The 23,326-nt window shown below is 40.4% G+C and overlaps 2 protein-coding genes across 2 annotated transcripts; both read left to right on the plus strand.

Annotated features, from left to right (window-relative positions):
- Positions 1 to 15,631: 15,631 nt before the first annotated feature.
- On the plus strand, positions 15,632 to 17,094 carry LOC132314386 (uncharacterized). Its single transcript, XM_059813260.1, has 3 exons — positions 15,632 to 16,237; positions 16,325 to 16,553; positions 16,640 to 17,094. Exons 1-3 carry the CDS (start codon positions 15,632 to 15,634, stop codon positions 17,092 to 17,094), a joined length of 1,290 nt encoding a protein of 429 aa, XP_059669243.1.
- A 2,218-nt stretch (positions 17,095 to 19,312) lies between these two features.
- On the plus strand, positions 19,313 to 20,031 carry LOC132312205 (eukaryotic translation initiation factor 1A). The gene has a single exon (XM_059810478.1). The coding sequence runs from the start codon at positions 19,499 to 19,501 to the stop codon at positions 19,934 to 19,936; it is 438 nt and encodes a 145-aa protein (XP_059666461.1). The 5' UTR covers positions 19,313 to 19,498; the 3' UTR covers positions 19,937 to 20,031.
- Positions 20,032 to 23,326: the final 3,295 nt, after the last annotated feature.

Raw genomic sequence — 23,326 nt, forward strand, 5'->3', positions numbered from 1 at the left:
TATTATGATCAGGAAACTGTCAGCTGGGAGTGTTCATAACTTCCAACTACTGAATTTCATATTTCACCCCTCGAGGTTATAGGTGCCACAAGAGGCGGACATCACAACTATTCAATTCTGTAGTTACGAAATTGACAAGGCCTATTTAAAATAGAATGAGTCACATGGTCAGGAGCAGTAAATATTTGGTTAAATTCAAAAAAGGAAAATTAGATGGATTTTTAATTTGTTGTAGTTGAGTTAAATTTTCTTAAATTTAGAAAAATAAGAATATATAGCAAAATTTACTAAAACAACCCCAAGCAACAGTCTCTCACACCTAAAGAGAAAAAGAGGTATTAATCCTTCTAGCGTGATTTGTAACAATTAACAAATATTATTTAAAGTAATTGATGTATATTAAATGATCGAAGACAGAATGTTTTATAATTTAAAGGATCTCAATAGTTTTTACAGAGATGTAATGTGATGTATATATATATATAATACATATACAATTTGATATACATAGCGATTAAAACTTTAATTACTAACGAATATACTTAGATTAAAATGAAACTTAAAAAAGGGACTATAACTTTCTAAATAGTTAATTACTTTATATTTTACTATAGGTCCCATTATATTTGGAGTACAGCTTTTTAGCTCGATAAATATGTTTGAAAATGAAAAAGAAGATAATACAACTATAAATGAAAACGAAAAACAAGAAAAAGAAGATAATACAACTGTAAATGGAAAATTAAAAAGATAAGGAAATAGGCTATGAAAAACTAAAAAATAAGGAATGGAGAGAGATGTATTTTATGGAAACAAATAAAAGTAGTAATGATACCTATTTATGTTGAAATTTTAGAATAACCACGTCATATTTTATCTATATCGCTTTTAAGTCGGGCATTAAAGTCGATCGAAGTATTTGGCTGAGTCTACGTGGTTATCCACATGACAATTTAGGTAGATTAGTAAGGCAGAGTCTACTGTCACGTAACAATTTAGTTGCTGTGGAGGGAAAAAAACTCCCTCCAATAAAAAACGCACACGTCACCACTACCCATATCTACAGGCCAAGGACATATAAGGCCCATCATGCTCAAGCCCAAGTTGAGGGTATTTACAGCCCAAGACCATTCCATCAAGGCCGACTCAAGAAGCCATCAGCCCAGCTTGTCGTCAGCCCAGATATGAGTATTTAACATCCGGCCTGTTACCCAAGCCCAGCCGGATCAAAATATATTCAGCCTAAAAATGCACAAATCCTACCATTTGAAGAATTTACCTAGAAGGAAAATTCGGATAGGAAGTTCTGTACAAGGCAAGTTCTATGTATGGAAAATTCAACAATGGAAAGAACTCTTTTAGAAAAGTATGGTTATATAGAAAGAATTGGAGGGCAAGCAACGCGAGTCCTACCATAATTTTGCAATCTTTTGTATATAAATAGAGGCTAAGACCTCCAATAAAGGATCAAGCAATTCCACACTTCTTTACACATTGTTCTTATTTATTTTTATTGTTTTTGAGTGAGTTGTTTTATTTTTCTCAGTCATTATTGGTTGAGCGAAATTTTGCACCTACACTTTGGCGCCGTCTGTGGGAACCGTATAGAAATATACTCCCACTTGTTCTTCAAATTAAATCCTTTAATCGTGTCTGGAATGTCAAACGGAAAGTCAGTAATGAATCAACAGATAGAATTGATGCAAAAGATGCGAGAAGAGTTCTTGCACCAATTTGAGACACTCCGGCAAGCAAACGATACGAGTGTCGCCCAGATAGCTGCGCTTCAGCAGCAGACTCATACGCTGCACACGGCCATGGCCAGGCTAACGCCACAACCACCACCAGGCGATGCTGCGGCACCACCTCCCACCCGGAATTTACCTCCGGTTCACGAGCCTCCAGCCAACGAGACACCACCCAACGGGGCTCGACCTAGTGAGGTTCAGCAAAAGCAAGGGACGAGGTCCGAGGCGGTTGCTTCGGATAATCTCCCGTATCGCACTCAGGACGAACAGGCCGAGTCCAGCCGTAGGCTTACGGTATGGTCCAATGGCGTTCCGGATGGCGCACGTGTACAAGATGCCTTCGACGAAAAGAAGCTCTTGAGAGTCCAGACACCAGCCGAGATGGCTAGAGAGCACAAGAATTCCTTGGTCAAGACCCCCTTTACTGACGAGGTGTACCTTGTGGAGAGGCCGAAGAAGTTCACTATGCCATCCTTCACCCAGTTCGATGGGGCAAGAGACCCCTCTCGGCATCTTGATCATTATGCGCAAAAGATGGCACTGGACGATCATAATGATCCGTGGATGTGTAAGGTTTTTCCTACCAGTTTAACCGGAGCAGCGTTAGAATGGTTCAGGAATAGGCCACACAAGTCTATCCCTGACTATGAGACCTTGTGCACCATGTTCTTAGCCCAGTATTGCGGAAATAAGAAGCAGAAGAAAAGTATCGCCAGCCTTTTCACCATAAGGCAAAGGAAGGGAGAAACTTTGCAAGATTTTTTATCCAGGTTTAACATGGAGGCCTCGGAGATAGCAGATTGCCATCCTGCCACGGCAATCGAAACTTTTAAGTTGGCGATGATCCAGGGAACCAAGTTTCACACATCCTTAGTCAAATATTCCCCCCCGGATATGCAGACTTTGAACGCTAGGGCACAAATCTACATCCGGTTGGAGGAAAACGTAGCCTACCGTGCACAGCACGCTACCCTCATCACGGTGGAAAACAAGTCTCGAGAGAAAGCTGCGAGCACAAGGATGCAGAAGGTCCCTCATACCGCCACACAAGTCACCCAAGCGTCTGAGAAAAGGCGAAGGACAGAGGACAGGCTTACCCCTCTCCGTACTACCTTGGCGCGCCTATTCCAAGAGAATAAGACGAGGTTCGCAACTCCTCAGCCCATGAAGCAACCCTTGGAGCAGAGGGACAAAAGCAAACATTGTGCCTACCATAGAGATTATGGGCATACCACCAATGACTGCAGGTCCCTACAGCGACAAGTAGAAAGCATGATAGCGAGAGGAGAATTGGTGGAGTATCTCGCCACAAAGGAGCACGTAAGACCTCGGGAGGTTAACCCTCGACGGGTAGAGAGCGGTCAGGTAAAGGTTATCCATGCCATACACGGAAGGTCAGAGGATGATGAAGAATCTGAAGAGTTGTACAGATCCAGGCTGCGAGAGGCTCATAAGTTACGCAGGTTGTCTTCGATAAACACAGTTGCACCAGGCAGCATCAACATTGGATTCGGTAACAATGACCTTTCTAGAGTCCAGCGCCCGCATGAGGACCCCTTGGTCATCAGCCTCCTGGTAGCGAATTACATGATCAGAAGAGTGCTGGTAGATCCGGGAAGTAGCGCCAACATCATTACAAAAACAGCTTTTGATCAGTTGGGGATTTCACCATCATCCATCAGGCCAACTTCCGGCCCCCTAATGGGATTTGATGGTACTAAGGTGAATCCGCTTGGAGTGGTCGATCTATCCGTTACTGCAGCAAAGAGAACTCTAAAGGAAAACTTCGTCGTGACAGAGATTCATCCATCTTATAACCTCATTATGGGAAGAGGTTGGATCCATCGTATGAATGGAGTCCCTTCTACACTTCATCAGGTAATGAGGTGTTTATCCCCGGATGGCAGGGAGGTCATCGACCTCTGGGGAGACCAGGTTGCTGCCAAAGAATGTTATATGCTAACGCTACACGAGGCAAAGAAAGCATCGAAATCACCTCAGTCAGAGGCGAATCCCAAAGACGCAATCAAATAGCAGCTACAGTATCCTCTGCCCAAGTATCTCAAGGCAGAGGAAGAAGCCGAAGTTGAGGCACCTACCGAGGAGTCCCTCGAAGCTGTAGAGGTAGTCCTCGGAGACCCTCAGAAGATCACCTACATTGGCTCATCTTGCACAGCCGAAGAGAAGGAAGCATTGATCAGGGTTATTCGGTGCAATTCGGATGTCTTTGCCTGGGATCACTCAGATATGGTGGGGATCAATCCTACAGTCTCATGCCATAGTCTGAGGGTTAACCCAGAATTCAGGCCAGTCAAACAGAGGCACCGACGGTTCGCACCTGAACGCAATCGCATAATAGCCGAGGAAGTGAATAAACTGTTACAAGCAGGATTCATTCGAGAGGTGCAATACCCACAATGGCTCTCGAATGTAGTAGTCGTTCAAAAGAAGAATGGGAAATGGAGGGTGTGCGTAGATTATACCAATCTTAACAAAGCTTGCCCAAAAGATAGCTTTCCTCTGCCCAAGATTGATCAAATGGTGGATGCTACGACGGGTTATGAAAGGCTCACATTCCTCGATGCATACTCTGGCTATAATCAGATTCCCATGAATCCTGAAGATGAGGAGAAAACTGCTTTCATCACAGAAACAGGCACTTACTGCTACAGAGTGATGCCCTTCGGTCTAAAGAATGCCGGAGCCACCTACCAGCGACTTGTCAATAAAATTTTCAGTAATCTGCTGGGCAATACAGTTGAAGCCTATATCGATGATATGGTGGTTAAAAGTATACGGAAAGAGGACCACCCGAAGCACCTCCAGGAGGTCTTTGATACTCTCAAGAGATACAATATGAAGCTGAACCCCACCAAGTGCTCCTTCGCCGTTTCGTTAGGACAGTTCCTTGGGCACGTCGTAAATAAAAGAGGAATAGAAGTAAGCCCAGCTCAGGCAAAGGCACTCATACAGAACCAGGAACCGAAAACTCGCAGGGAAGTGCAAGTTCTAACCGGCCGAATTGCGGCTCTCAGCCGGTTCATATCCTGATTATCTGATAAGTAGAAACCTTTCTTTGATGCTATTCGATCTAAAAACAAAGATATGTGGGGACCTCAGCAGCAGGAAGCTCTCAGTCAATTGAAAAGCTACATGGCAAAACCCCCAATCCTTTCTGCTCCAACGCCCGGAGACACTCTCATCCTGTACCTGGCAGTATCAGCTGTAGCAACAAATGCAGTGTTGATCAAAGAAGAAGACAAGGTTCAGCACCCAATCTTTTACACAAGCAAAACTATGACGGATGCCGAGACACGGTACAGCAAGACAGAAAAGGTAATCCTGGCGTTAATTTATGCCAAGAAGAAACTTCGACATTACTTCGAGTCTCACAGCATAGTGGTACTTACAAATTACCCTATACGGGCTATCCTAGCTAAACCAGACCTGTCTGGTCGAATTACAAAATGGGCTATTGAACTTAGCTCTTTTGACATCACCTATGCACCGAAGGTATCTCACAAGGGGCAGTCGGTAGCGGATTTCCTACTAGAGTACGAAGATCAACCTGAGGAACCGACACTTCCAGAACCATACTGGGAGTTACGAGTTGATGGCTCGTCCAACCGGAAGAGGGCAGGGGCTGGTATTGACATCACAACACCCGAGGGTACCAAGCTGCAGCAGTCAATTCTGCTAGATTTCCCATCTACTAATAACGAGGCCGAGTATGAGGCAATGCTCGCCGGACTTCGGCTAGCTAAACAGCTACAGGTACGATGTTTAAAAGTTTTTAGTGATTTACAGCTTGTGATCAATCAAGTGACAGGGCAATATTCTCCCAAGGAGGAACGTATGAAGTCATACAAAGATGCTGTAGAGAGTGCTATCCGAGAGTTCGATCAAATCGAGTTCCATCAGGTACCACGAGATGAAAATGCCGAAGCAGATCGATTGGCCGCAGCCGCATCGTCTTCAGATGAAGAATTGGTTCGGCTTGTTCCAATCGATGTTCTCGAAGGACCTAGCATTAATCCCCAGCAAGAGGTGATGGTGATCCCGGAAGTACCACGCGAGCCCTGCTGGATTGATCCAATCGAAGCCTACCTCAAGGAAGGGGTTCTCCCGAATCAGAAAGCTGAGGCAAGGAAGCTTAGGCTTACCGCGGCTAAGTATGCCATCATTAATAACCAGTTGTACCGAAGGTCATTCTCCGGTCCCTATCTCAAGTGTGTAACCCCTACTGAGGCTCTCACAATTCTAAAACAAGTTCATGAAGGAGATTGTGGAAACCACTCCGGAGGAAGATCCCTTGCACACAAAATTCTGACCCAAGGTTATTTCTGGCCATACTTGGCTCGGAATGCCGAGGAGTACTCAAGACGATGTGACAAGTGTCAGCGTCATGGTCCAATAAAGCACCAACCTGCCGAGGGTTTGCACGCCATGGCTAATCCATGGCCGTTCGCCCAATGGGGGATTGATATAGTAGGACCATTGCCCAAAACCATGGACAAAAAGGAGCATGTGCTTCTGGCTACGGATTACTTCACCAAGTGGGTGGAAGCTGAAGCCTTCTCTAGCATCACCCACGAAGAAGTAAAGCATTTCATTTGGAGCAACATTATTTGCCGGTTTGGGGTACCAAAAGTCATCATAATGGACAATGGTAAGAACCTCGATAACAGAAGTACAAGGAAATTCTTTAGCGAACATGGAATCTTGCAAAAGTTGGCTGCAGTTAGTCATCCACAAGGCAATGGGCAAGCTGAAATAACTAATCGCACGATATTCGGGTGCTTAAAGAAAAAATTGGAGAAATTGAAGACAAAGTGGTACGAGAATCTCCCTCAAGTGCTTTGGGCCTATCGAACCACTCCAAGACGACCCACGGGAGAAAGCCCATTTGCTATGGCATATGGGTCCGAAGCTGTCATTCCTACCGAGTCCATAATCCCAACCCTTCGGACATCCTTGGTGCTGGAGGGGAACAATGAGCAACAACTCGAACATAGCCTTGATTTGGTGGACGAAAGGAGAGATGCAGCAGCAATTCGACTCGCGGCCTACCAACAACAGGTGTGTAACAGTTATAACAAACGCGTCAGGATCAGGAGTTTTGTGGTAGGCGATTGGGTGTTGAAGCAGGAGACAGCTCATGTAAAGAAACTGGAACCTCATTGGACCGGACCCTACAGAGTTACCGAAGTAGTGGGGAAAGGAGCATATTGTTTGGCCGAAGCTGGCGGACGCCCCATTGCGCGTCCTTGGAACGCAATACACCTGAAAAGGTGTTTCCATTAGTTAAGTTTGTCAATTTTGCTATAAGTTCTTCACAAATAAGGCTGAATATGTCCGCAGTTAGCCAAACTTTTCTTTATTTTGCTTCTCTATTCAATATCACTCTCCTCTGTTTTTGTTTCTTTTTATAAAAATGGGGAGTCATACGAACTCTATGATTACGCAATTTTTATGCGCATGCCAAGTCGCACAAAACAATGATTTTTACAAAACAAAAACAAAAACGAACAAAACACAAACACAAAAACCAACAAGCACACACGACACAAAACACATGAATTATGGCCTGTGCTTAAAATTTTCTATCCCACATCGATAAAACAGTATGTGCTACATTCTGTTATATATGGGAATATTCAAATAGTTAATTACGGTGTAAGGAGGGCCCACTGGTATTTAAAGCCGTCAAGCTCAATACCAGAGGCATTCCTTACACCGACTTTTTTGACAAAATTTAGTCTATGTCCCACATCGGATAGAAATAAAGAATAAATGCGGTTCATATATGCGCGGTCCACAACATTTGGCTGCCAAGAAGGGAGTATCAGTGGAGGCAGGTCTCTAAAGTCGACAAATGGAGAACTTCACAGCCACTATTACTCGCTTTCTTGGCCTCCTATCATTTTTGAGTCTTCAGCCTCATAATAAGTGATTTGAGGAAAAATATGAAATAAACCTCCCCTCAGGCTCAGCGCCGGGGAGTAATTCATTCGCCTCGGACCCTAAGTGTCCGGCTCGGCAAAACCTCCCCTCTGGCTCAGCACCGGGGAGTGATTCATTTAAACCTCCCCTCGGGCTCAGCGCCGGGGAGTAATTCATTCGCCTTGGACCTCAAGTGTCCAGTTCGGCACAACCTCCCCTCAGGCTCAGCGCCGGGGAGTAGTTCTCTCACCTCGGACCCTAAGTGTCCGGCTCGACAAAACCTCCCCTCTGGCTCAGCGCCGGGTCAGCGCCGGGGAATAATTCATTCGCCTCGGACCTCAAGTGTCCGGTTCGACACAACCTCCCCTCAGGCTCAGCGCCGGGGAGTAGTTCTCTCGCCTCGGACCCTAAGTGTCTGGCTCGGCAAAACCTCCCCTCTAGCTCAGCGCCGAGGAGTGATTCATTTAAACCTCCCCTCGGGCTCAGCGCCGGGGAGTAATTCATTCGCCTCGGACCTCAAGTGTCCGGTTCGGGACAACCTCCCCTCAGGCTCAGCGCCGGGGAGTAGTTCTCTCGCCTCGGACCCTAAGTGTCCGGCTCGGCAAAACCTCCCCTCTGGCTCAGCGCCGGGTCAGCGCCGGGAAGTAATTCATTCGCCTCGGACCTCAAGTGTCCGGTTCGACACAACCTCCCCTCAGGCTCAATGCCGGGGAGTAGTTCTCTCGCCTCGGACCCTAAGTGTCCGGCTCGGCAAAACCTCCCCTCTGGCTTAGCGCCGGGAAGTGATTCATTTAAACCTCCCCTCGGGCTCAGCGCCGGAGAATAGGTCATTCGCCTCGGACCCTAAGTGTTCGGCTCGGCGAAAATCTCGCCTCGGACCCTACGTGTTCAGTTCGGCAAAACCCCTTTCCGGCTCCACGCCAGGGAATGTATAATTCGCCTCGGATCCTGAGTATCCGAGGCAGCTTCGGACCCTAAGTGTCCTATTCAGATCAAAACTCTTTCCTCCGGACTCCAAGTGTTTAATACCTTGTGTATGCGGATATGTCATAAGTTCATCATATTCCACCCCACATCAGGAACACATGAGAAGGAAAGAGTATGTATACTGAAGGCAAGTAGAAGGCGAGGAAGGTTCATTTAACAGTTAAATCATTGTCCATACGACTCGTCCTGCGATATCAACTAAACTGTTAAAAGGATCTCCTTCTTCCCACAATCCTTTCATTTTCACGGATAGCATAAATCCGAAGTATAAAGACAATGTTTAGTGTTTAAACACATTACCAGTCAGAGAAATATATCAAGAGCATATAGCAAAAACAAGTCAGGCAAGCCTAAAACGAAAAGTTCTATTCATTATCCCAAAACAGGCTGTTCATAAAAACAAAATACATAGTTCTACTTCCTCTTCGGATCGAAGGGAGTAGATTCAAAAGCATCCACTACATTAGGACTTGAGGTAGCCGCAGGAGCAGGGGAGCTAGGAGTACCCTTCAGGTGTGCCTTCACCATCTCGGCAAAGCGAATTTCAGCTTCCAAAGCCTCCGGCCCTTCATCATATGGGAAGTGCACCCCCACCTGCTTGTCAAAGGCGTCCGGATCCATCGTCTTAGGGCCTGAGCCCTGATTATAGCCAGACCGGAACGCCTTAGCACTAGCCAGGTGCGCCAGACAGGAGTAGCGCCCCTGCATTTGCTTCCCCGCCTTGAAGCAAGTAGTAAGAGCCTCGGTCAGGCGTTGAACCTCGGCCTGAAGAGAATCCACCTTAGCCTCAGAGGCTAACAACTGCCTCTTATACGCATCATTGGCTTCAGAAGCTATCTTCAGATTGGTAGAGGCAGTAGTAGCTCTCTTCTCTGCATTGTCAAGATCCTTTTCCAACTTCTTGATGGAGAGGGATTGAGCTTCAGCAGTGGCGCAGAGGGCCATGGTGTGGTATAGACTCTGTTTAACAGGGAAGCAAATATAAGCATAAATAGAAGCACAAGCAGGCAAGAGTAGCATAATTCTGAAGGTGCAATGCGAACCTCTATGGCCCGGACTGGGGCAGAGGGGAGTAGTTGCTCCAACCCCATTTGGCTGATGGCTTCCTCGTCCTTTGGGAGCCACATTCCTCGAGCCATCGCCAGTGCCGCTGAAGGGTCTGTAACCACAGAATCCCCTGAGTGTAGGACTGACCTGTCAGCCCTGGTGAAGGAAGGAGTCCAAGGAGCTCCAGTCTCAGCAAGAACAAAGGCCCTGACTTCATCTTCAGGTTCAGCCTCCCCAGCTTTTTTCCCTCTGCTTTTAGAGGGGACTTTGCCCTTGCCAGAGGAAGAGGGGTTGAGGCGAGATTTCTTCAATGGTGGTTCCTCAACCTCCACCTCATCCTCAGTTGATCCAATGACGACCAAGGGTTGGGCATCTCCGGCTTTCTTTTTTACAGCCCGCCGTATCTCCTCCTCGGTCATAGGGAAACTGTCAAAGGATGGTAAAGCCAGGTCCATGAGGTCTGCAGCAACGGCACTGGAAGCAATGTCCTTGAGGTTGGAGGAAGTTAGCAGGTCCTCGATAGGCGAGGGGTTACTCCAGACTCGTTCCTCAAGAAAAGAAAGTCTGTTCCTTGCTGCGGAGGCCGGGAATGTAGCTGAAAAAACACCAAGAAATTCATAAATACGGCGAAATATTAAGACTTGGCAAGGAAAACAGCCAGAACACTTGGTATGAAGGGAGGTTAAATATTCTATACCTAATTTCCCGAATTTGCGCGGAATGGGAAGCGCAATTGATTGGGACACGAACCATTTCCCTTTAACTACGACCATCCTTTCTTTCCATTTCTTTTCGGATGAAGGAAGGTTCGTGCATATCCTTTGATGAAGGGGAGAGGTAAAAAAGAAGCGACCAGGCTCGGTCCCATGCTTAGATATATTATAAGTAAGCAGAAGGTCGGCAAGGGTCAAATCCAGAGCCTCTAATTTCCGGCGCACCAACAACGCCGAAAGGATGCGAAAGAAATTGGGATTTACTTGAAGGGGGGCAAGACCTAGCTTATTGAAAGCTAAATGATAGAAGGGATGAAGAGGGAATCGGAGGGCGTTAAGGTGCCCTACAGAAAGAAGCAACTCATCCTCCTCAATTCCCTCGCCGGAGGTGAAATCGGCACCCTCGGGATATTCTGCAATGTCTACTCCTTCAGGAACATCAAATTCTTCCATTACCGAAGCAATAGAGAATTTGATGCGGCGAATAGAGATGATTGCTTTCTTCTCTTCATGGGTAAGAACGTAATCAGAGTCTGAGGTGAATGTTTCGGTTGGAAGAGGGGAAGTACCTGATGGATTCAACGAAGGGCGATCTGTAGAAACCCTAGGAGGGGGAGCCCTAATGCGAATGGGGGAAGATGAAGGTGTGGATTCAGAATCCCCAAGGTCTACACGTTCGGGAGTAGATAAAGTACTCATAATGAAAGATTGAAGAGAAAGATGCGAGACTAACCTGACAAAGCGAAGGAAGCGATGAAATGAAGGATGCAGAAGTGCAGCAAGGGCAAATGTAACTCTTGCAAAATCTTGTGCGACGAAAGTAATAACGAAAGGCCACGAACCGTTTCTGAAGCAAAGTGAAAACCGGTTTCAATTCCCTCTTTAATAGGAGCCGTCACTCAATTAAAAATGGAATTTGGGGCAAAGTGTGGAGGGAAAAAAACTCCCTCCAATAAAAAATGCACACGTCACCACTACCCATATCTACAGGCCAAGGACATATAAGGCCCATCATGCTCAAGCCCAAGTTGAGGGTATTTACAGCCCAAGACCATTCCATCAAGGCCGACTCAAGAAGCCATCAGCCCAGCTTGTCGTCAGCCCAGATATGAGTATTTAACATCCGGCCTGTTACCCAAGCCCAGCCGGATCAAAATATATTCAGCCCAAGAATGCACAAATCCTACCATTTGAAGAATTTACCTAGAAGGAAAATTCGGATAGGAAGTTCTGTACAAGGCAAGTTCTATGTATGGAAAATTCAACAATGGAAAGAACTCTATTAGAAAAGTATGGTTATATAGAAAGAATTGGAGGGCAAGCAACGCGAGTCCTACCATAATTTTGCAATCTTTTGTATATAAATAGAGGCTAAAACCTCCAATAAAGGATCAAGCAATTCCACACTTCTCTACACATTGTTCTTATTTATTTTTATTGTTTTTGAGTGAGTTGTTTTATTTTTCTCAGTCATTATTGGTTGAGCGAAATTTTGCACCTACACTTTGGCGCCGTCTGTGGGAACCGTATAGAAATATACTCCCACTTGTTCTTCAAATTAAATCCTTTAATCGTGTCTGGAATGTCAAACGGAAAGTCAGTAATGAATCAACAGATAGAATTGATGCAAAAGATGCGAGAAGAGTTCTTGCACCAATTTGAGACACTCCGGCAAGCAAACGATACGAGTGTCGCCCAGATAGCTGCGCTTCAGCAGCAGACTCATACGCTGCACACGGCCATGGCCAGGCTAACGCCACAACCACCACCAGGCGATGCTGCGGCACCACCTCCCACCCGGAATTTACCTCCGGTTCACGAGCCTCCAGCCAACGAGACACCACCCAACGGGGCTCGACCTAGTGAGGTTCAGCAAAAGCAAGGGACGAGGTCCGAGGCGGTTGCTTCGGATAATCTCCCGTATCGCACTCAGGACGAACAGGCCGAGTCCAGCCGTAGGCTTACGGTATGGTCCAATGGCGTTCCGGATGGTGCCAAGTATCTGATCTGCACGAACAACTGCTAACCCTGCTACGAACGAGGACTTGAAAAATATAACAACGATGGGTCAAAACCTACAACAAGTCATTTCTACGACAACCCAAACAGATACCTAAAGAAACTACACATCTATAGCTAACTCATGCAATAGCTACATAGTCGATAAATATATAAATATACACATTAAAGACTCTCACTGGACTAAGGCAGACTCAACCGTATAGTGGGTATCTCATACAAATCGCACACAAAAATGGTTATGATTCCTCCTTCTACCAGGGCACTTACATCCTTAAATCCAACTACCCATCTCAACTGGCAATATATGCCTCAATCCTAACCACCGATCACAATACCTCAAACTTGTATAATGGTACACATAATATCATTATAGATATAGTTAGCCATATCCTAACAATGGTGCTAAACAACCATACTCATATCCTGACAATGGGTAGGAACAAATAAATAAATAGTCATATCCTAACAATGGCGTTTCGTGTGTATCTTGACAATGGTATGGCATAAAACCCATATCCTGACAATAGTTCCCAAATAATCCAAATGCACACACACATATATATATGGTGGGTTGCCTCATTTTCCTTGTTCTTCGGCATCGCTGTGTTTTCCTTCTTCTGTGTGTTGCGAGAGTTGCAGAGAGAGCGAAAAAAAGAATTGTGAAGAAAGAGAGTAGTGATGCGATGAATGAATATGAATTTGGACGTTGGGAATATAAGAAGTCCATGTATTTTATGATATATTGAAAGTGCCTGGAATTTTATGGTATTTCATTGTGTGGCGGCGGTAAAGGTATTTAAGGGACTGTTTGGGTCCCTTGAAAATCCATCTTCTCATAAACTTTGAGGTAGGGCTACAACTCGGCAGGTTTGAGGTATAATTTGAGCCCCATGAAGTACGGACACGCACAAAGTGTGTAACGTACCTGCGTCGGACACGCGTGTCGAAGGGCCGGACACGTATCCGACACCTTATAATTGTGTCTTGTTTTTATTATTTTTAAACTGGTAAAAGATATGCCAGCGACACGGGATAAAACACGGCAACGGGATCTTTTAGATTTTTTTTGAAAAAAAAGAAGAAAGAAGATGAGAAGTTGATATATCAATATAATCATTATATCTAAATAGATGTGTATATATTCGTCTCTATATAATAGACAGAAAAAAAAAGTTCGTAAATGAAATAAAGTATAAATTGATACAATACAAATAAATTAACAGATCTATTTGCCAGTATCGTGTTCTTCTATACCAACTTTGTCCGATCTGAAAGTTTGGGTAGAGGAGAATATAAACAAAAATAAAATAAAAGAAGTTGAAGAGATGAAAGAAGAAAGAAGGCAGAAGACAGAGAGATACCCCAAGAAAATGAGATAAAAATAAAATGCATTGATAATATTTGTACTACAATCTGTATTGCAATCTTATCTTATGTGACCACTTGTTTGGTCACCAGGCTAACCTTAAACCTTTTGGGTATAAGATTTGTACTTGAAAGAAATTTGGGCACATGGGCTATATGATAGGCTATTGTATATATATATATATATATATTCTAAAATATGAAATATTAACTAGGTCAAATTTAAATGGTTTATGAATAATTTTTTTATATATAATAAATTTATATTATTATTTTATTGATGTATCCTTGTCGTGTCTGTATTTTATTTTTTAAAATTTAATATAGTGTCCGTGTAGTATCGTATTCGTGTCCCGTATCCATATCGGTATTACCTAGCGTGAGCCCAAATCCACAAAGATAGAATTGGGTTTGAATTTAGTACTTCTTATAATAGATTGAGTTCAAGTTATATTTTAAACCCGCCGGTATTGCAGGCATACGTCAGAGTCTCCTTAATGCTATGTTTGGTTGGAGGGATGGATTGGGGAGGAATGGATAGGAGGAGGGATGGATCAATGTTTTTATGTTTGGTTGGAGGGAAGGGAAGAGAGGGAGGAAGTAAGGAGGGATGCTTTATCCCTCATTGCTATACATTTTCCTATCCGCCCAAATTTGGGGGGAAGAGTGGAGAGAAAAAAGGATAACTACCAATTTTGGTTTAATTTCCATTTTTGTCCTTCCTAAAAATTGTTAAAACCCTACTGCGTTATACAACTATATTGATTATTTTGCCGCTATACTGATTATTTTGCCGGCAAACTTCATTGAAGCTGATAAACTTTGTTGAACATAGATTCGTGAAAAGCACAACTCAGGTACCTTTTCTGTTTTGCTTTTAATTTTGTATATATATATATATATTTTCTGTAACAACCAACCCCAAGCACAAGATTTATTAATTACCCAGTAGAGTTTCATCAATATAGAAACTTCATACAATTATTTCTTTTGCAGATAAAGTATTGTCAATTATTAATTACTCAGTAGAGTTTCATCAATATAGAAACTTTATTAAAATAAATCTCTCCATAAATAAATCATTTTTTACTAAAATTTTTCTCTACACACGTTTTCTGATATTCATCTTGATCATTTTGGTCTGTTCTACATTCTCTTCCTTTTTTTATTTATTTATTTTTTTTTTATAGTTAAAGCTACCTTCTCTTCCTTACTATATAATACCCCCATATTTTACGCCCCAATATCATTATACCAACATCCAAAATGCTTTCTGTAGCAACCATTAATATTGCAACACCCACTGCCGATCGAGCTGCTTGAGGTCGCCCCGCACCCAATTCATTTGATACTCTTATGCTAAAGTTTATTCATGTGTATTAATTTCCTACCATGTTTATTCATTTGTATTAAGGTTAAGAATATGTACATTAATCGATTAGTACACTGATATTGTGTTACAGACATTTTGTTTGTTTTAATTTCCTACCATGCAATATATATATATACCTGATGGACATGCCATTATTATAAATTTAATCTCACAAGCCAGAGGAAATGTATTTGCAACTATATGTGATATATATACACACTTAATACTTTTATTTCACTGCATACATACATTTATATTTGTTGCTTTGTTTGATCGTCTCTGTTGTTTATATTTTATCTTCTATGAGGATTAACTAATTAGAAAAATTTTCTCATGACTAGTTAATGGTTTTATTTGTTTATTAATGATAAAATTATTTTAAATTTTAATTCATTTGTCTTACTAATTATCTATTGATTACATACATTTGCTAGATGGAAATAGAAGGAGATTTATATGAGAGTGGGGATAAGAATGAGACACATGAATTGCAAGACTGTGGAGAAGAAACTTTTGGTGATAATGTTGTAGAATATTTAAATAGCTGGGAATGGAGACGAAAGATACAGGTGGTTCAACTTATTTGTTATATTGTTCGCATCCTTTACATGATGGGAATGACATTCCATTCACACCATGTGAATAGGGCAATAAATGATATTGATGGGGAAAAACTTAGTATGCGTGAACAACTAATGAAAAAACTTGCTTCTAATGAGAATTGTCGAGATATATTACGTATGGGACCATATGCATTTGCTAAATTGTGTAACATACTTCGTTCCACTGGTCGTCTCAAGGACAATAGAAATGTTTTGGTTGAGGAGAAAGTAGCAAAGTTTCTTTATATCTTGTCGCATAATGTGAAGAATCGTGCCATTCAATTCTTCTTTATTCGATCTGGCGAGACCATTAGTCGTCATTTTCATGATGTACTAAAAGCAATAATCAGTTTAGAAGATTTATACCTACAACCACCAAGAGGTTCCGAAGTCCCTCCAGAAATACGCCATAGTAGCAGATTTTATCCCTATTTCAAGGTAAAAAATTAAATTTATATGATTAATATTATCTTTCAAATATTTATGACATATAGAATAATAATAATAACTTTTTAAAAATTTCAGGATTGTGTAGGAGCCATAGATGGGACTCATATTCGTGTGAAAGTATCTAAAAAAGATGCACCAAGATATCGAGGAAGAAAAGACTATCCAACACAAAATGTCCTAGCGGCATGCTCGTTTGACATGAAATTTACATATGTTTTGCCTGTGTGGGAAGGAACGGCATCTGATTCAAGGGTCATAAAAAATGCCCTTTCAGAACGAGAAGAAAAATTAATAATCCCTGAAGGTAACTTATAGTCATTTGTATCAAATTTATGATTTATGATGACATAAGTTAAAAATAGTAACTTATAATGTTTTTATTTCTTCTAGGTAAATATTATTTAGTGGATGGAGGTTATATGTTAACGAGTGGACTAATAACTCCATATAGAGGTGTTCGGTATCATTTGAAAGAATACTCATCACGTGCACCAGAAAATGCTCAAGAATTATTTAATCTTCGACATTCTTCCTTGCGCAATGTAATTGAAAGAGTATTTGGAGTGCTTAAAAAACGATTTCCAATTATTTCAACGGGTGCAGAGGCTCATTATCCAGTTGATACAGTTACAGAGATTGTTTTAGCATGTTGTATCCTACATAATTATCTAATGGGTGTAGATCCTGATGAAAGATTGATTGAAGAAGTTGAACGAGACCTCATGAACATGGATGTACATAATGATGGGGAGAGATACACACTCATTAATGATGACGAAGCTAAGCAAGGATCAATTATAAGGAATGCCATAGCAGCTAACATGTGGGAGGACTACGAACTATGATGTTTCTATTTTTTTTTTATATTTGTTACAGCATTTTCATGTCTTTAATTTATTGAATCATGATGATATTTTATTTCTAATTACTATATCTTGTTATGTTAGATGCCTATTTCACATTAAAATTTGTCGTTTGTGGTTTTATATTTTTACTTTTTTTTTTTTTTAAATATGTGCTGTAGAGAATTTATTTTTATATGATATAAAAAAAATTACAGGTCGTGGAAATGAAGAAATCAAATAACAATGTGAATATGAATGATATTAAGAAAGATGCAATAAAGTGGACTGAAGAAATGGATGGTATATTACTTGATGCATTATTGGAGCAACAAGAAAATGGGAACAGAGTTGATGGAACTTTCACATCTACAGCATATTCAAATGTTGTGAAGATATGCTCTCAAAAACTTGGCTATTCGTTTGATAAAGATCACGTGAAAAATCATATGAAAACAATGAAAAATAATTTTAACACATGTTATGACTTGTTCAAAAATTTAAGTGGGATATCATGGAGTCCAGAAACAAAACTCTTTGAAGCTGAACCAGAAGTATGGAAGGCCCTCATAGAGGTATGCAGTCATTTTATTATTTATTTTAATTATTTTTCTTTTAGTTTATTTAATCATGTATATATATATTTGAATAATGCATGATATATGTTTCTTACTTTTAGGCAAAACCATCAGCTTCAAAATGGAGGCACACCAAAATCAACCATTATGGTAAGTTGTTTGAACTTTTTGCAAAAGATAGAGCTACTGGTCAAGGTGCTATAAGTGCAAAGGAAAAAGTTCGCAAATGGGGAACAGAGAATGGTACCTCAAGTAGTACTCAAAACAACAACCATGAGTCAAATTCACAATGTGGGGGGTCTTCAAAGGGTTCAAAAAGAAAGGATGTAATGGCTGATGTGTTTGAGAGAGAGATTGAAGTTATTGGATCTGGAATTAACAAAGTAGCCGAGGCAATTGAAAAAGGAAACCTTGTTGCTGAGAAGGGACTCGAAATTGCAGCAAAGAGAGTTGCAATAGTTGAGAAAACATAAGCTAATTATCATCCAGATGAAGAATTATTTGCTGAACTAATGAGAATTGGAGTTCCTGATAATAAACAGTTGGATGCATTTATATTCCTTATCAAATACCCTCAGCACAAAAGCGCATTTTTTGCTGTTCCAACTGAGAGGCGTCTTGAATTGCTTAATATGGTGATGGATAGAGGAAATGACTCTTGAAGAGTCAGTAATTTTTTGTTCATGCTGTTTTTTTTTTTTTTTTTTCTTGCACTGCATTTCAATTATTGTTATATACTTTATTTGTTTGTTTTGGTTGAAGATTTGGTTTCTTCATTTACATAAATAAAATAAACTGGTCGCTCTTTTAGGACTCATTAAATTTTATTCAAGATGTTCTTACATTGTTCTCTTTCATTTTTGTGGCATGAAAATATTAGTGAATATAAAGTATAGGAGTGATTTTTCTAATGATAGCAAAAGGTTCAAACATATCTTATGAAATGTTTTACTCTGTCTTAAAAATTAGTAATTGCGCGCTGGGCATTTTCCAGTGATTGAATATTGCGAGAAGTATGAATTGTTGAATTTGCTAATTAGAAAAACCTATTTAACACCATCTGAATTTTGAAGTATATTGTGAGAAGTATGAAATGTTGAATTTGCCAATCAAATAACCCATTAACAGTACAACATCTGAATTTTGAAGTATTCATTTAAAAAAAAAAAAAAAAAATTTGTTTGGTACGTATAAAACATTCATTTTAGACAACTTGTTACTAGAGCTCAATATTATTAAATAATTTTAAATTAATTAATTTTATAACTTTATATAGTAAGGGTATATTAGTAAAAAGTGTATAAAAATTATCATTTCCTTCCTTCCAACCAAACAAAAAAAAACTACCCTTCTATTAATCCTTTCTGTTATCCCTTCCATTCAACCAAACAAAAAATGAAGGAGACACTTTCCCTTTCCCTAGGGATTACTCATCCATCCCTCCCCCTCTTCCTTCCATCCATTTTTCCATCCCTCCAACCAAACGGAGCATAAAGGTCCAACAGTGAAAAAGAAAAAGCACTTCCTTTGGATGACGGACATGCTTTTTCTTCATTTTGATGACGAAACACTAGAAAGTGGATTTTCAAGGGACCCAAACGGTCCCTTAAATACCCTCACCGCCGCCGCACAATGAAATACCATAAAATTCCAGGCACTTTCGATATTTCGTAAAATACAGGGCCTTCTTATATTCCCAACGTCCAAATTCAACAAAACCAGGGTTAGGGTTTTCAGATTCATTCATCGCATCACCGCTCTCTCTCTTTACAAATCTCTTTTTCTCTCTTTGCAACTCTCGCAAGACACAGAAGAAGGAAAACACAGCGATGCCGAAGAACAAGGGTAAGGGAGGCAAGAACCGGAAGAGAGGCAAGAACGAAGCCGACGACGAGAAGCGCGAGCTGGTGTTCAAGGAAGACGGCCAAGAGTACGCTCAGGTCCTCCGCATGCTCGGCAACGGCCGTTGCGAAGCCATGTGCATCGACGGCACCAAACGCCTCTGCCACATCCGTGGCAAGATGCACAAGAAGGTCTGGATCGCCGCCGGGGACATCATCCTCGTCGGCCTCAGGGACTACCAGGACGACAAGGCCGACGTCATCCTCAAGTACATGCCCGATGAGGCCAGGCTCTTGAAGGCCTACGGAGAGCTGCCGGAGAACACTAGGCTCAACGAGGGCATCGCCGGAGGTCTCGACGAGGAGGACGACGGAGCCGGCGATGATTATATCGAGTTCGAGGACGAAGATATTGATAAGATCTGAGTTATCTAATTTGGGTTTGTGTCTGTTAAATAAATTGATTATTCACTTCTTTCTTTTTTGGATTATGGAATATATATAATTGAGAATTTTGCATATCCCATGAATGAACCATTTGACTCTATAAACTTGATGTTGTTAGGAGATATATGTGAATGTTGCACTTGGATAGCGCATATCTTTGGTTTATATATATATATATATATATATTTGGAGAAATTTGAATTGTTTTTCTCAATAGGTTTTGTTAGAGCTGATGGATCTATAGTTGCTTTCTTATTTTCTTCTTGTTTTCTGATACTTGTTATAATATGATGAGTGTAAATAAATGTATATGTATGTATTAAGCTTTCTTGGATGATTGAGATGTGACAATGGGAATTGCATGGACCTCCTTTTCTCTTCAAATTTTATGCTTGATGGTGTCTCTGTTGATTGATATATGACTTTGTACACGTAATCTTTATTACTTGAAAGGATTAGAATGTTTCAATTTGCTTTATGTTATGTTTGGGACCACCAAATCGGCACCTATGGATTAGGGAATGGATTAGAGAGGGTCTTTTTCATGGACCTGAATGAACCATTTGACTCTATAAGCTTGATATCTGAGAATGAATGGATAGCGTTTATCTTTGATATATGATGCTTTATGGATATATATATATATATATACACGGAGTATATATTTATATGTGTGTGGGTATATATATATATTTGGAGAAATTTTATTTATTTTTGTCAATAAGTTTTGTTACAGTTGATGAACTTGCTTTCTGCTTTTCTTTTGGTTTGCAGTTAATTTGTGTGTTAATGAGTATATACATATATGTACATGTGTGTATTAAGATTTCTTGTTTGTACTGGGATGTTACAATGGCAATTGCATGGACCTCCTTTTCTATTCAAATTTTATGCTTTAATTTCATTTTGTTCTTGATGTAGTTCTTTTGGAAGGAAATTGTCTAGGGTTGGGGACTCATTGGGATTTTCAATAAAACAAAAAAAAAATTCTCATGGTAGATAAGAATTTTACTGTTAACATTTGATGAATATTTCTTTAATTTGTTTTTTTTCCCCTCGTAAAAAGATTAAAGTGGTTGTTTATTTTTTTCTTGGCCCAAGGCGCTAGAAGTCATTTGGAGCCTAGGCAGCAGTGCTGCCGCGCCTGGGTGTAAATCATTATTAAAGCATGCTCATATTCCATATGAAAAAGCACTATGTTGTCAAAGGAGCACCTGGGCACGCAACAGGCGCAAGTGTTGCTCTTTTATATGAGCTTGGAGACGCTCTTTTATATGAGCTTGGAGCCTAGGCGTGTCTTTAACAACACTGCTTCTACTTGGCAATATGCATTAGCCGATGCTTTTCCATATTCTTTGTCTGTTTGCATTTCTAGGATGCCTAATGCCTGCATGGAAATGAAGTGAAAATTAAGAAATTGTATTATCTAATTTGGGATTTTATGTTGGCTAAAGGTGATTGCACATTGCTCTAGCCCTGGTAAGGATATAGCTGGGATACCCAGAGTATTTATTTGGTTTGGTCAATGAATTTCCAGTAGTGATGAATTTTTTTTTTTTTTTTTTTTTTTAACCACAGTAGTGATGAATGCTGAACTAGTTTTTGTTTTCCTAAGCCCCTTTACAGAAGGCCCCTTTTCTCCTTTGGCTGTCCTTGTTATCTTGGTAATATGTATACCATTTAAACATGCTTTAAAATGTTTATTATTATTTTTATTAGAGTTGAAAAGCATATTATAAAAAAATGGAGAAAGTTCTATATTATATAATTCTCCACAAGGTAATTGTGTTGAAGTTTTGATTTTGTAAAAAATTATGAACTTCATTTTGTTCTCTTAGTAATTTTTGCATGTACTCGGGAAGCATGATTGTCTGGCTCGTTAGCATATTTAATCTCAAACTTGGTATGTTTTTTAAACCCTGGAAAGATTCGTTAAGGCAATTATGTTGCACCTCTGGGAATGGTTTTGGTCGAGAGGCATGACCGCGGATTGCTTTGAATGACAATAGTGTGTGTTTTCCGACCATTTAATCGAGGTAGAAAACAACTAGAATGTCTGTGTGAGTTCAAGGGAAGAGACATCTTACGGTCCACAAAATCTTGGAACTTGAAAGGGTGTATGTGACTGCAAGAATTTGTTAATTTTGCTTGAGCTCATACTTGAATTGGAATGTGTTAGATTTCATTGTATAGTGACATAACAATGCCAATTTCCAGTTACATTCATTTCGGTGTATAGTTACATGGCAATGCCAATTTATGGTTGCATTCATTTCTCTGTGGTTGATGGTGATTGTCTACCCAACCGCATGAGGTCAAAGAAAAATGCTAATCCTTCTATTCTTCCAATTATGATGTCATTTGACCAATTAGTTATACAGTTACACTTAAATTTGTAAAGTTCGATGACCTATAATTTTGATCTCTGAAGAATGGAATGATTATATTAAGTATATCTAATTGGTCAAATGGCATCTCATGTGATGTAATGATTCATCCATGCCCTAGTAATTTGTTTACGATTCATCCATGCCCCAGTCGGAACCCAGTGTTAAATAGAGATGGCAATCCATTTTCTGGGCAATATTTTGCCATTCAGCTTCCTATTTCATCACATGAGATGCCCCCACATAGGCTTGTCAATGGATCGGATCTATCAAATCCATATCCGATTTGTTAAGTAAACGGGTTATCGGATTTGGATCACTAATGAATTTTCGGACTGAATGTTCCAATCTATATCCTATTTAGCTTAGACTCGAATTGAATCGAATTCGAATTTTGATTAAAATTATATTTACTAACATATATAATTATAAAAAGTATGATATTATTAGTATGTATATTAAGAGATTTATTAACATGTGGATGAGAACATCACACTATTGTATATATAACATTATGATTTTTATTTTTATTTTTGAATTTTTGGGTTACCTCTAATACAATTCTAATAGGAGTATTGATAGATATATGTAGAGATATATATGTTAAATTATTGATAAATAATTTAACATAAATAATTATATATATATATATATATATATAATTATTTATATATATAATTTTAATCGGATCTAATCAGCATAATTTATATCCAATTTGTTAAGCTAACGAATTATCGAATTCAGATCGTAATCGGATTATCGGATTTTTTGTTCAATCCATATCCGACTAATCGGATCGGATTTGGATCAGGATCCGCTCCATTAACAGGTCTACCCTCACATTGACTGGGGAAGAGGTTGTTTGCGACTTACATGTGTAGACCCCTTAACTGTGCAATCGTGTTTTGAAAAAAAATCACAGACATCTCTCAAAACAAGAGCACCGAGAAAAGAGTAGAAAGCATACAATGTGGACGAGTCA

The sequence above is a fragment of the Cornus florida genome, unplaced genomic scaffold (assembly GCF_030987335.1).
Source record: "Cornus florida cultivar Cherokee Brave unplaced genomic scaffold, ASM3098733v1 CherokeeBrave_3.0.0_Hap2_Chr06, whole genome shotgun sequence".
In the NCBI taxonomy this organism is placed as follows: Eukaryota; Viridiplantae; Streptophyta; class Magnoliopsida; order Cornales; family Cornaceae; genus Cornus; species Cornus florida.

Bases quoted from the DNA above. Each gene is read 5' to 3' on its own strand.
- LOC132312205 (XM_059810478.1), top strand. From the start codon at position 19,499: ATGCCGAAGAACAAGGGTAAGGGAGGCAAGAACCGGAAGAGAGGCAAG.
- LOC132314386 (XM_059813260.1), top strand. From the start codon at position 15,632: ATGGAAATAGAAGGAGATTTATATGAGAGTGGGGATAAGAATGAGACA. The intron at 16,238-16,324 runs GTAAAAAATTAA...TAAAAATTTCAG, and splicing joins GATTTTATCCCTATTTCAAG to GATTGTGTAGGAGCCATAGA. The intron at 16,554-16,639 runs GTAACTTATAGT...TATTTCTTCTAG, and splicing joins AAAATTAATAATCCCTGAAG to GTAAATATTATTTAGTGGAT.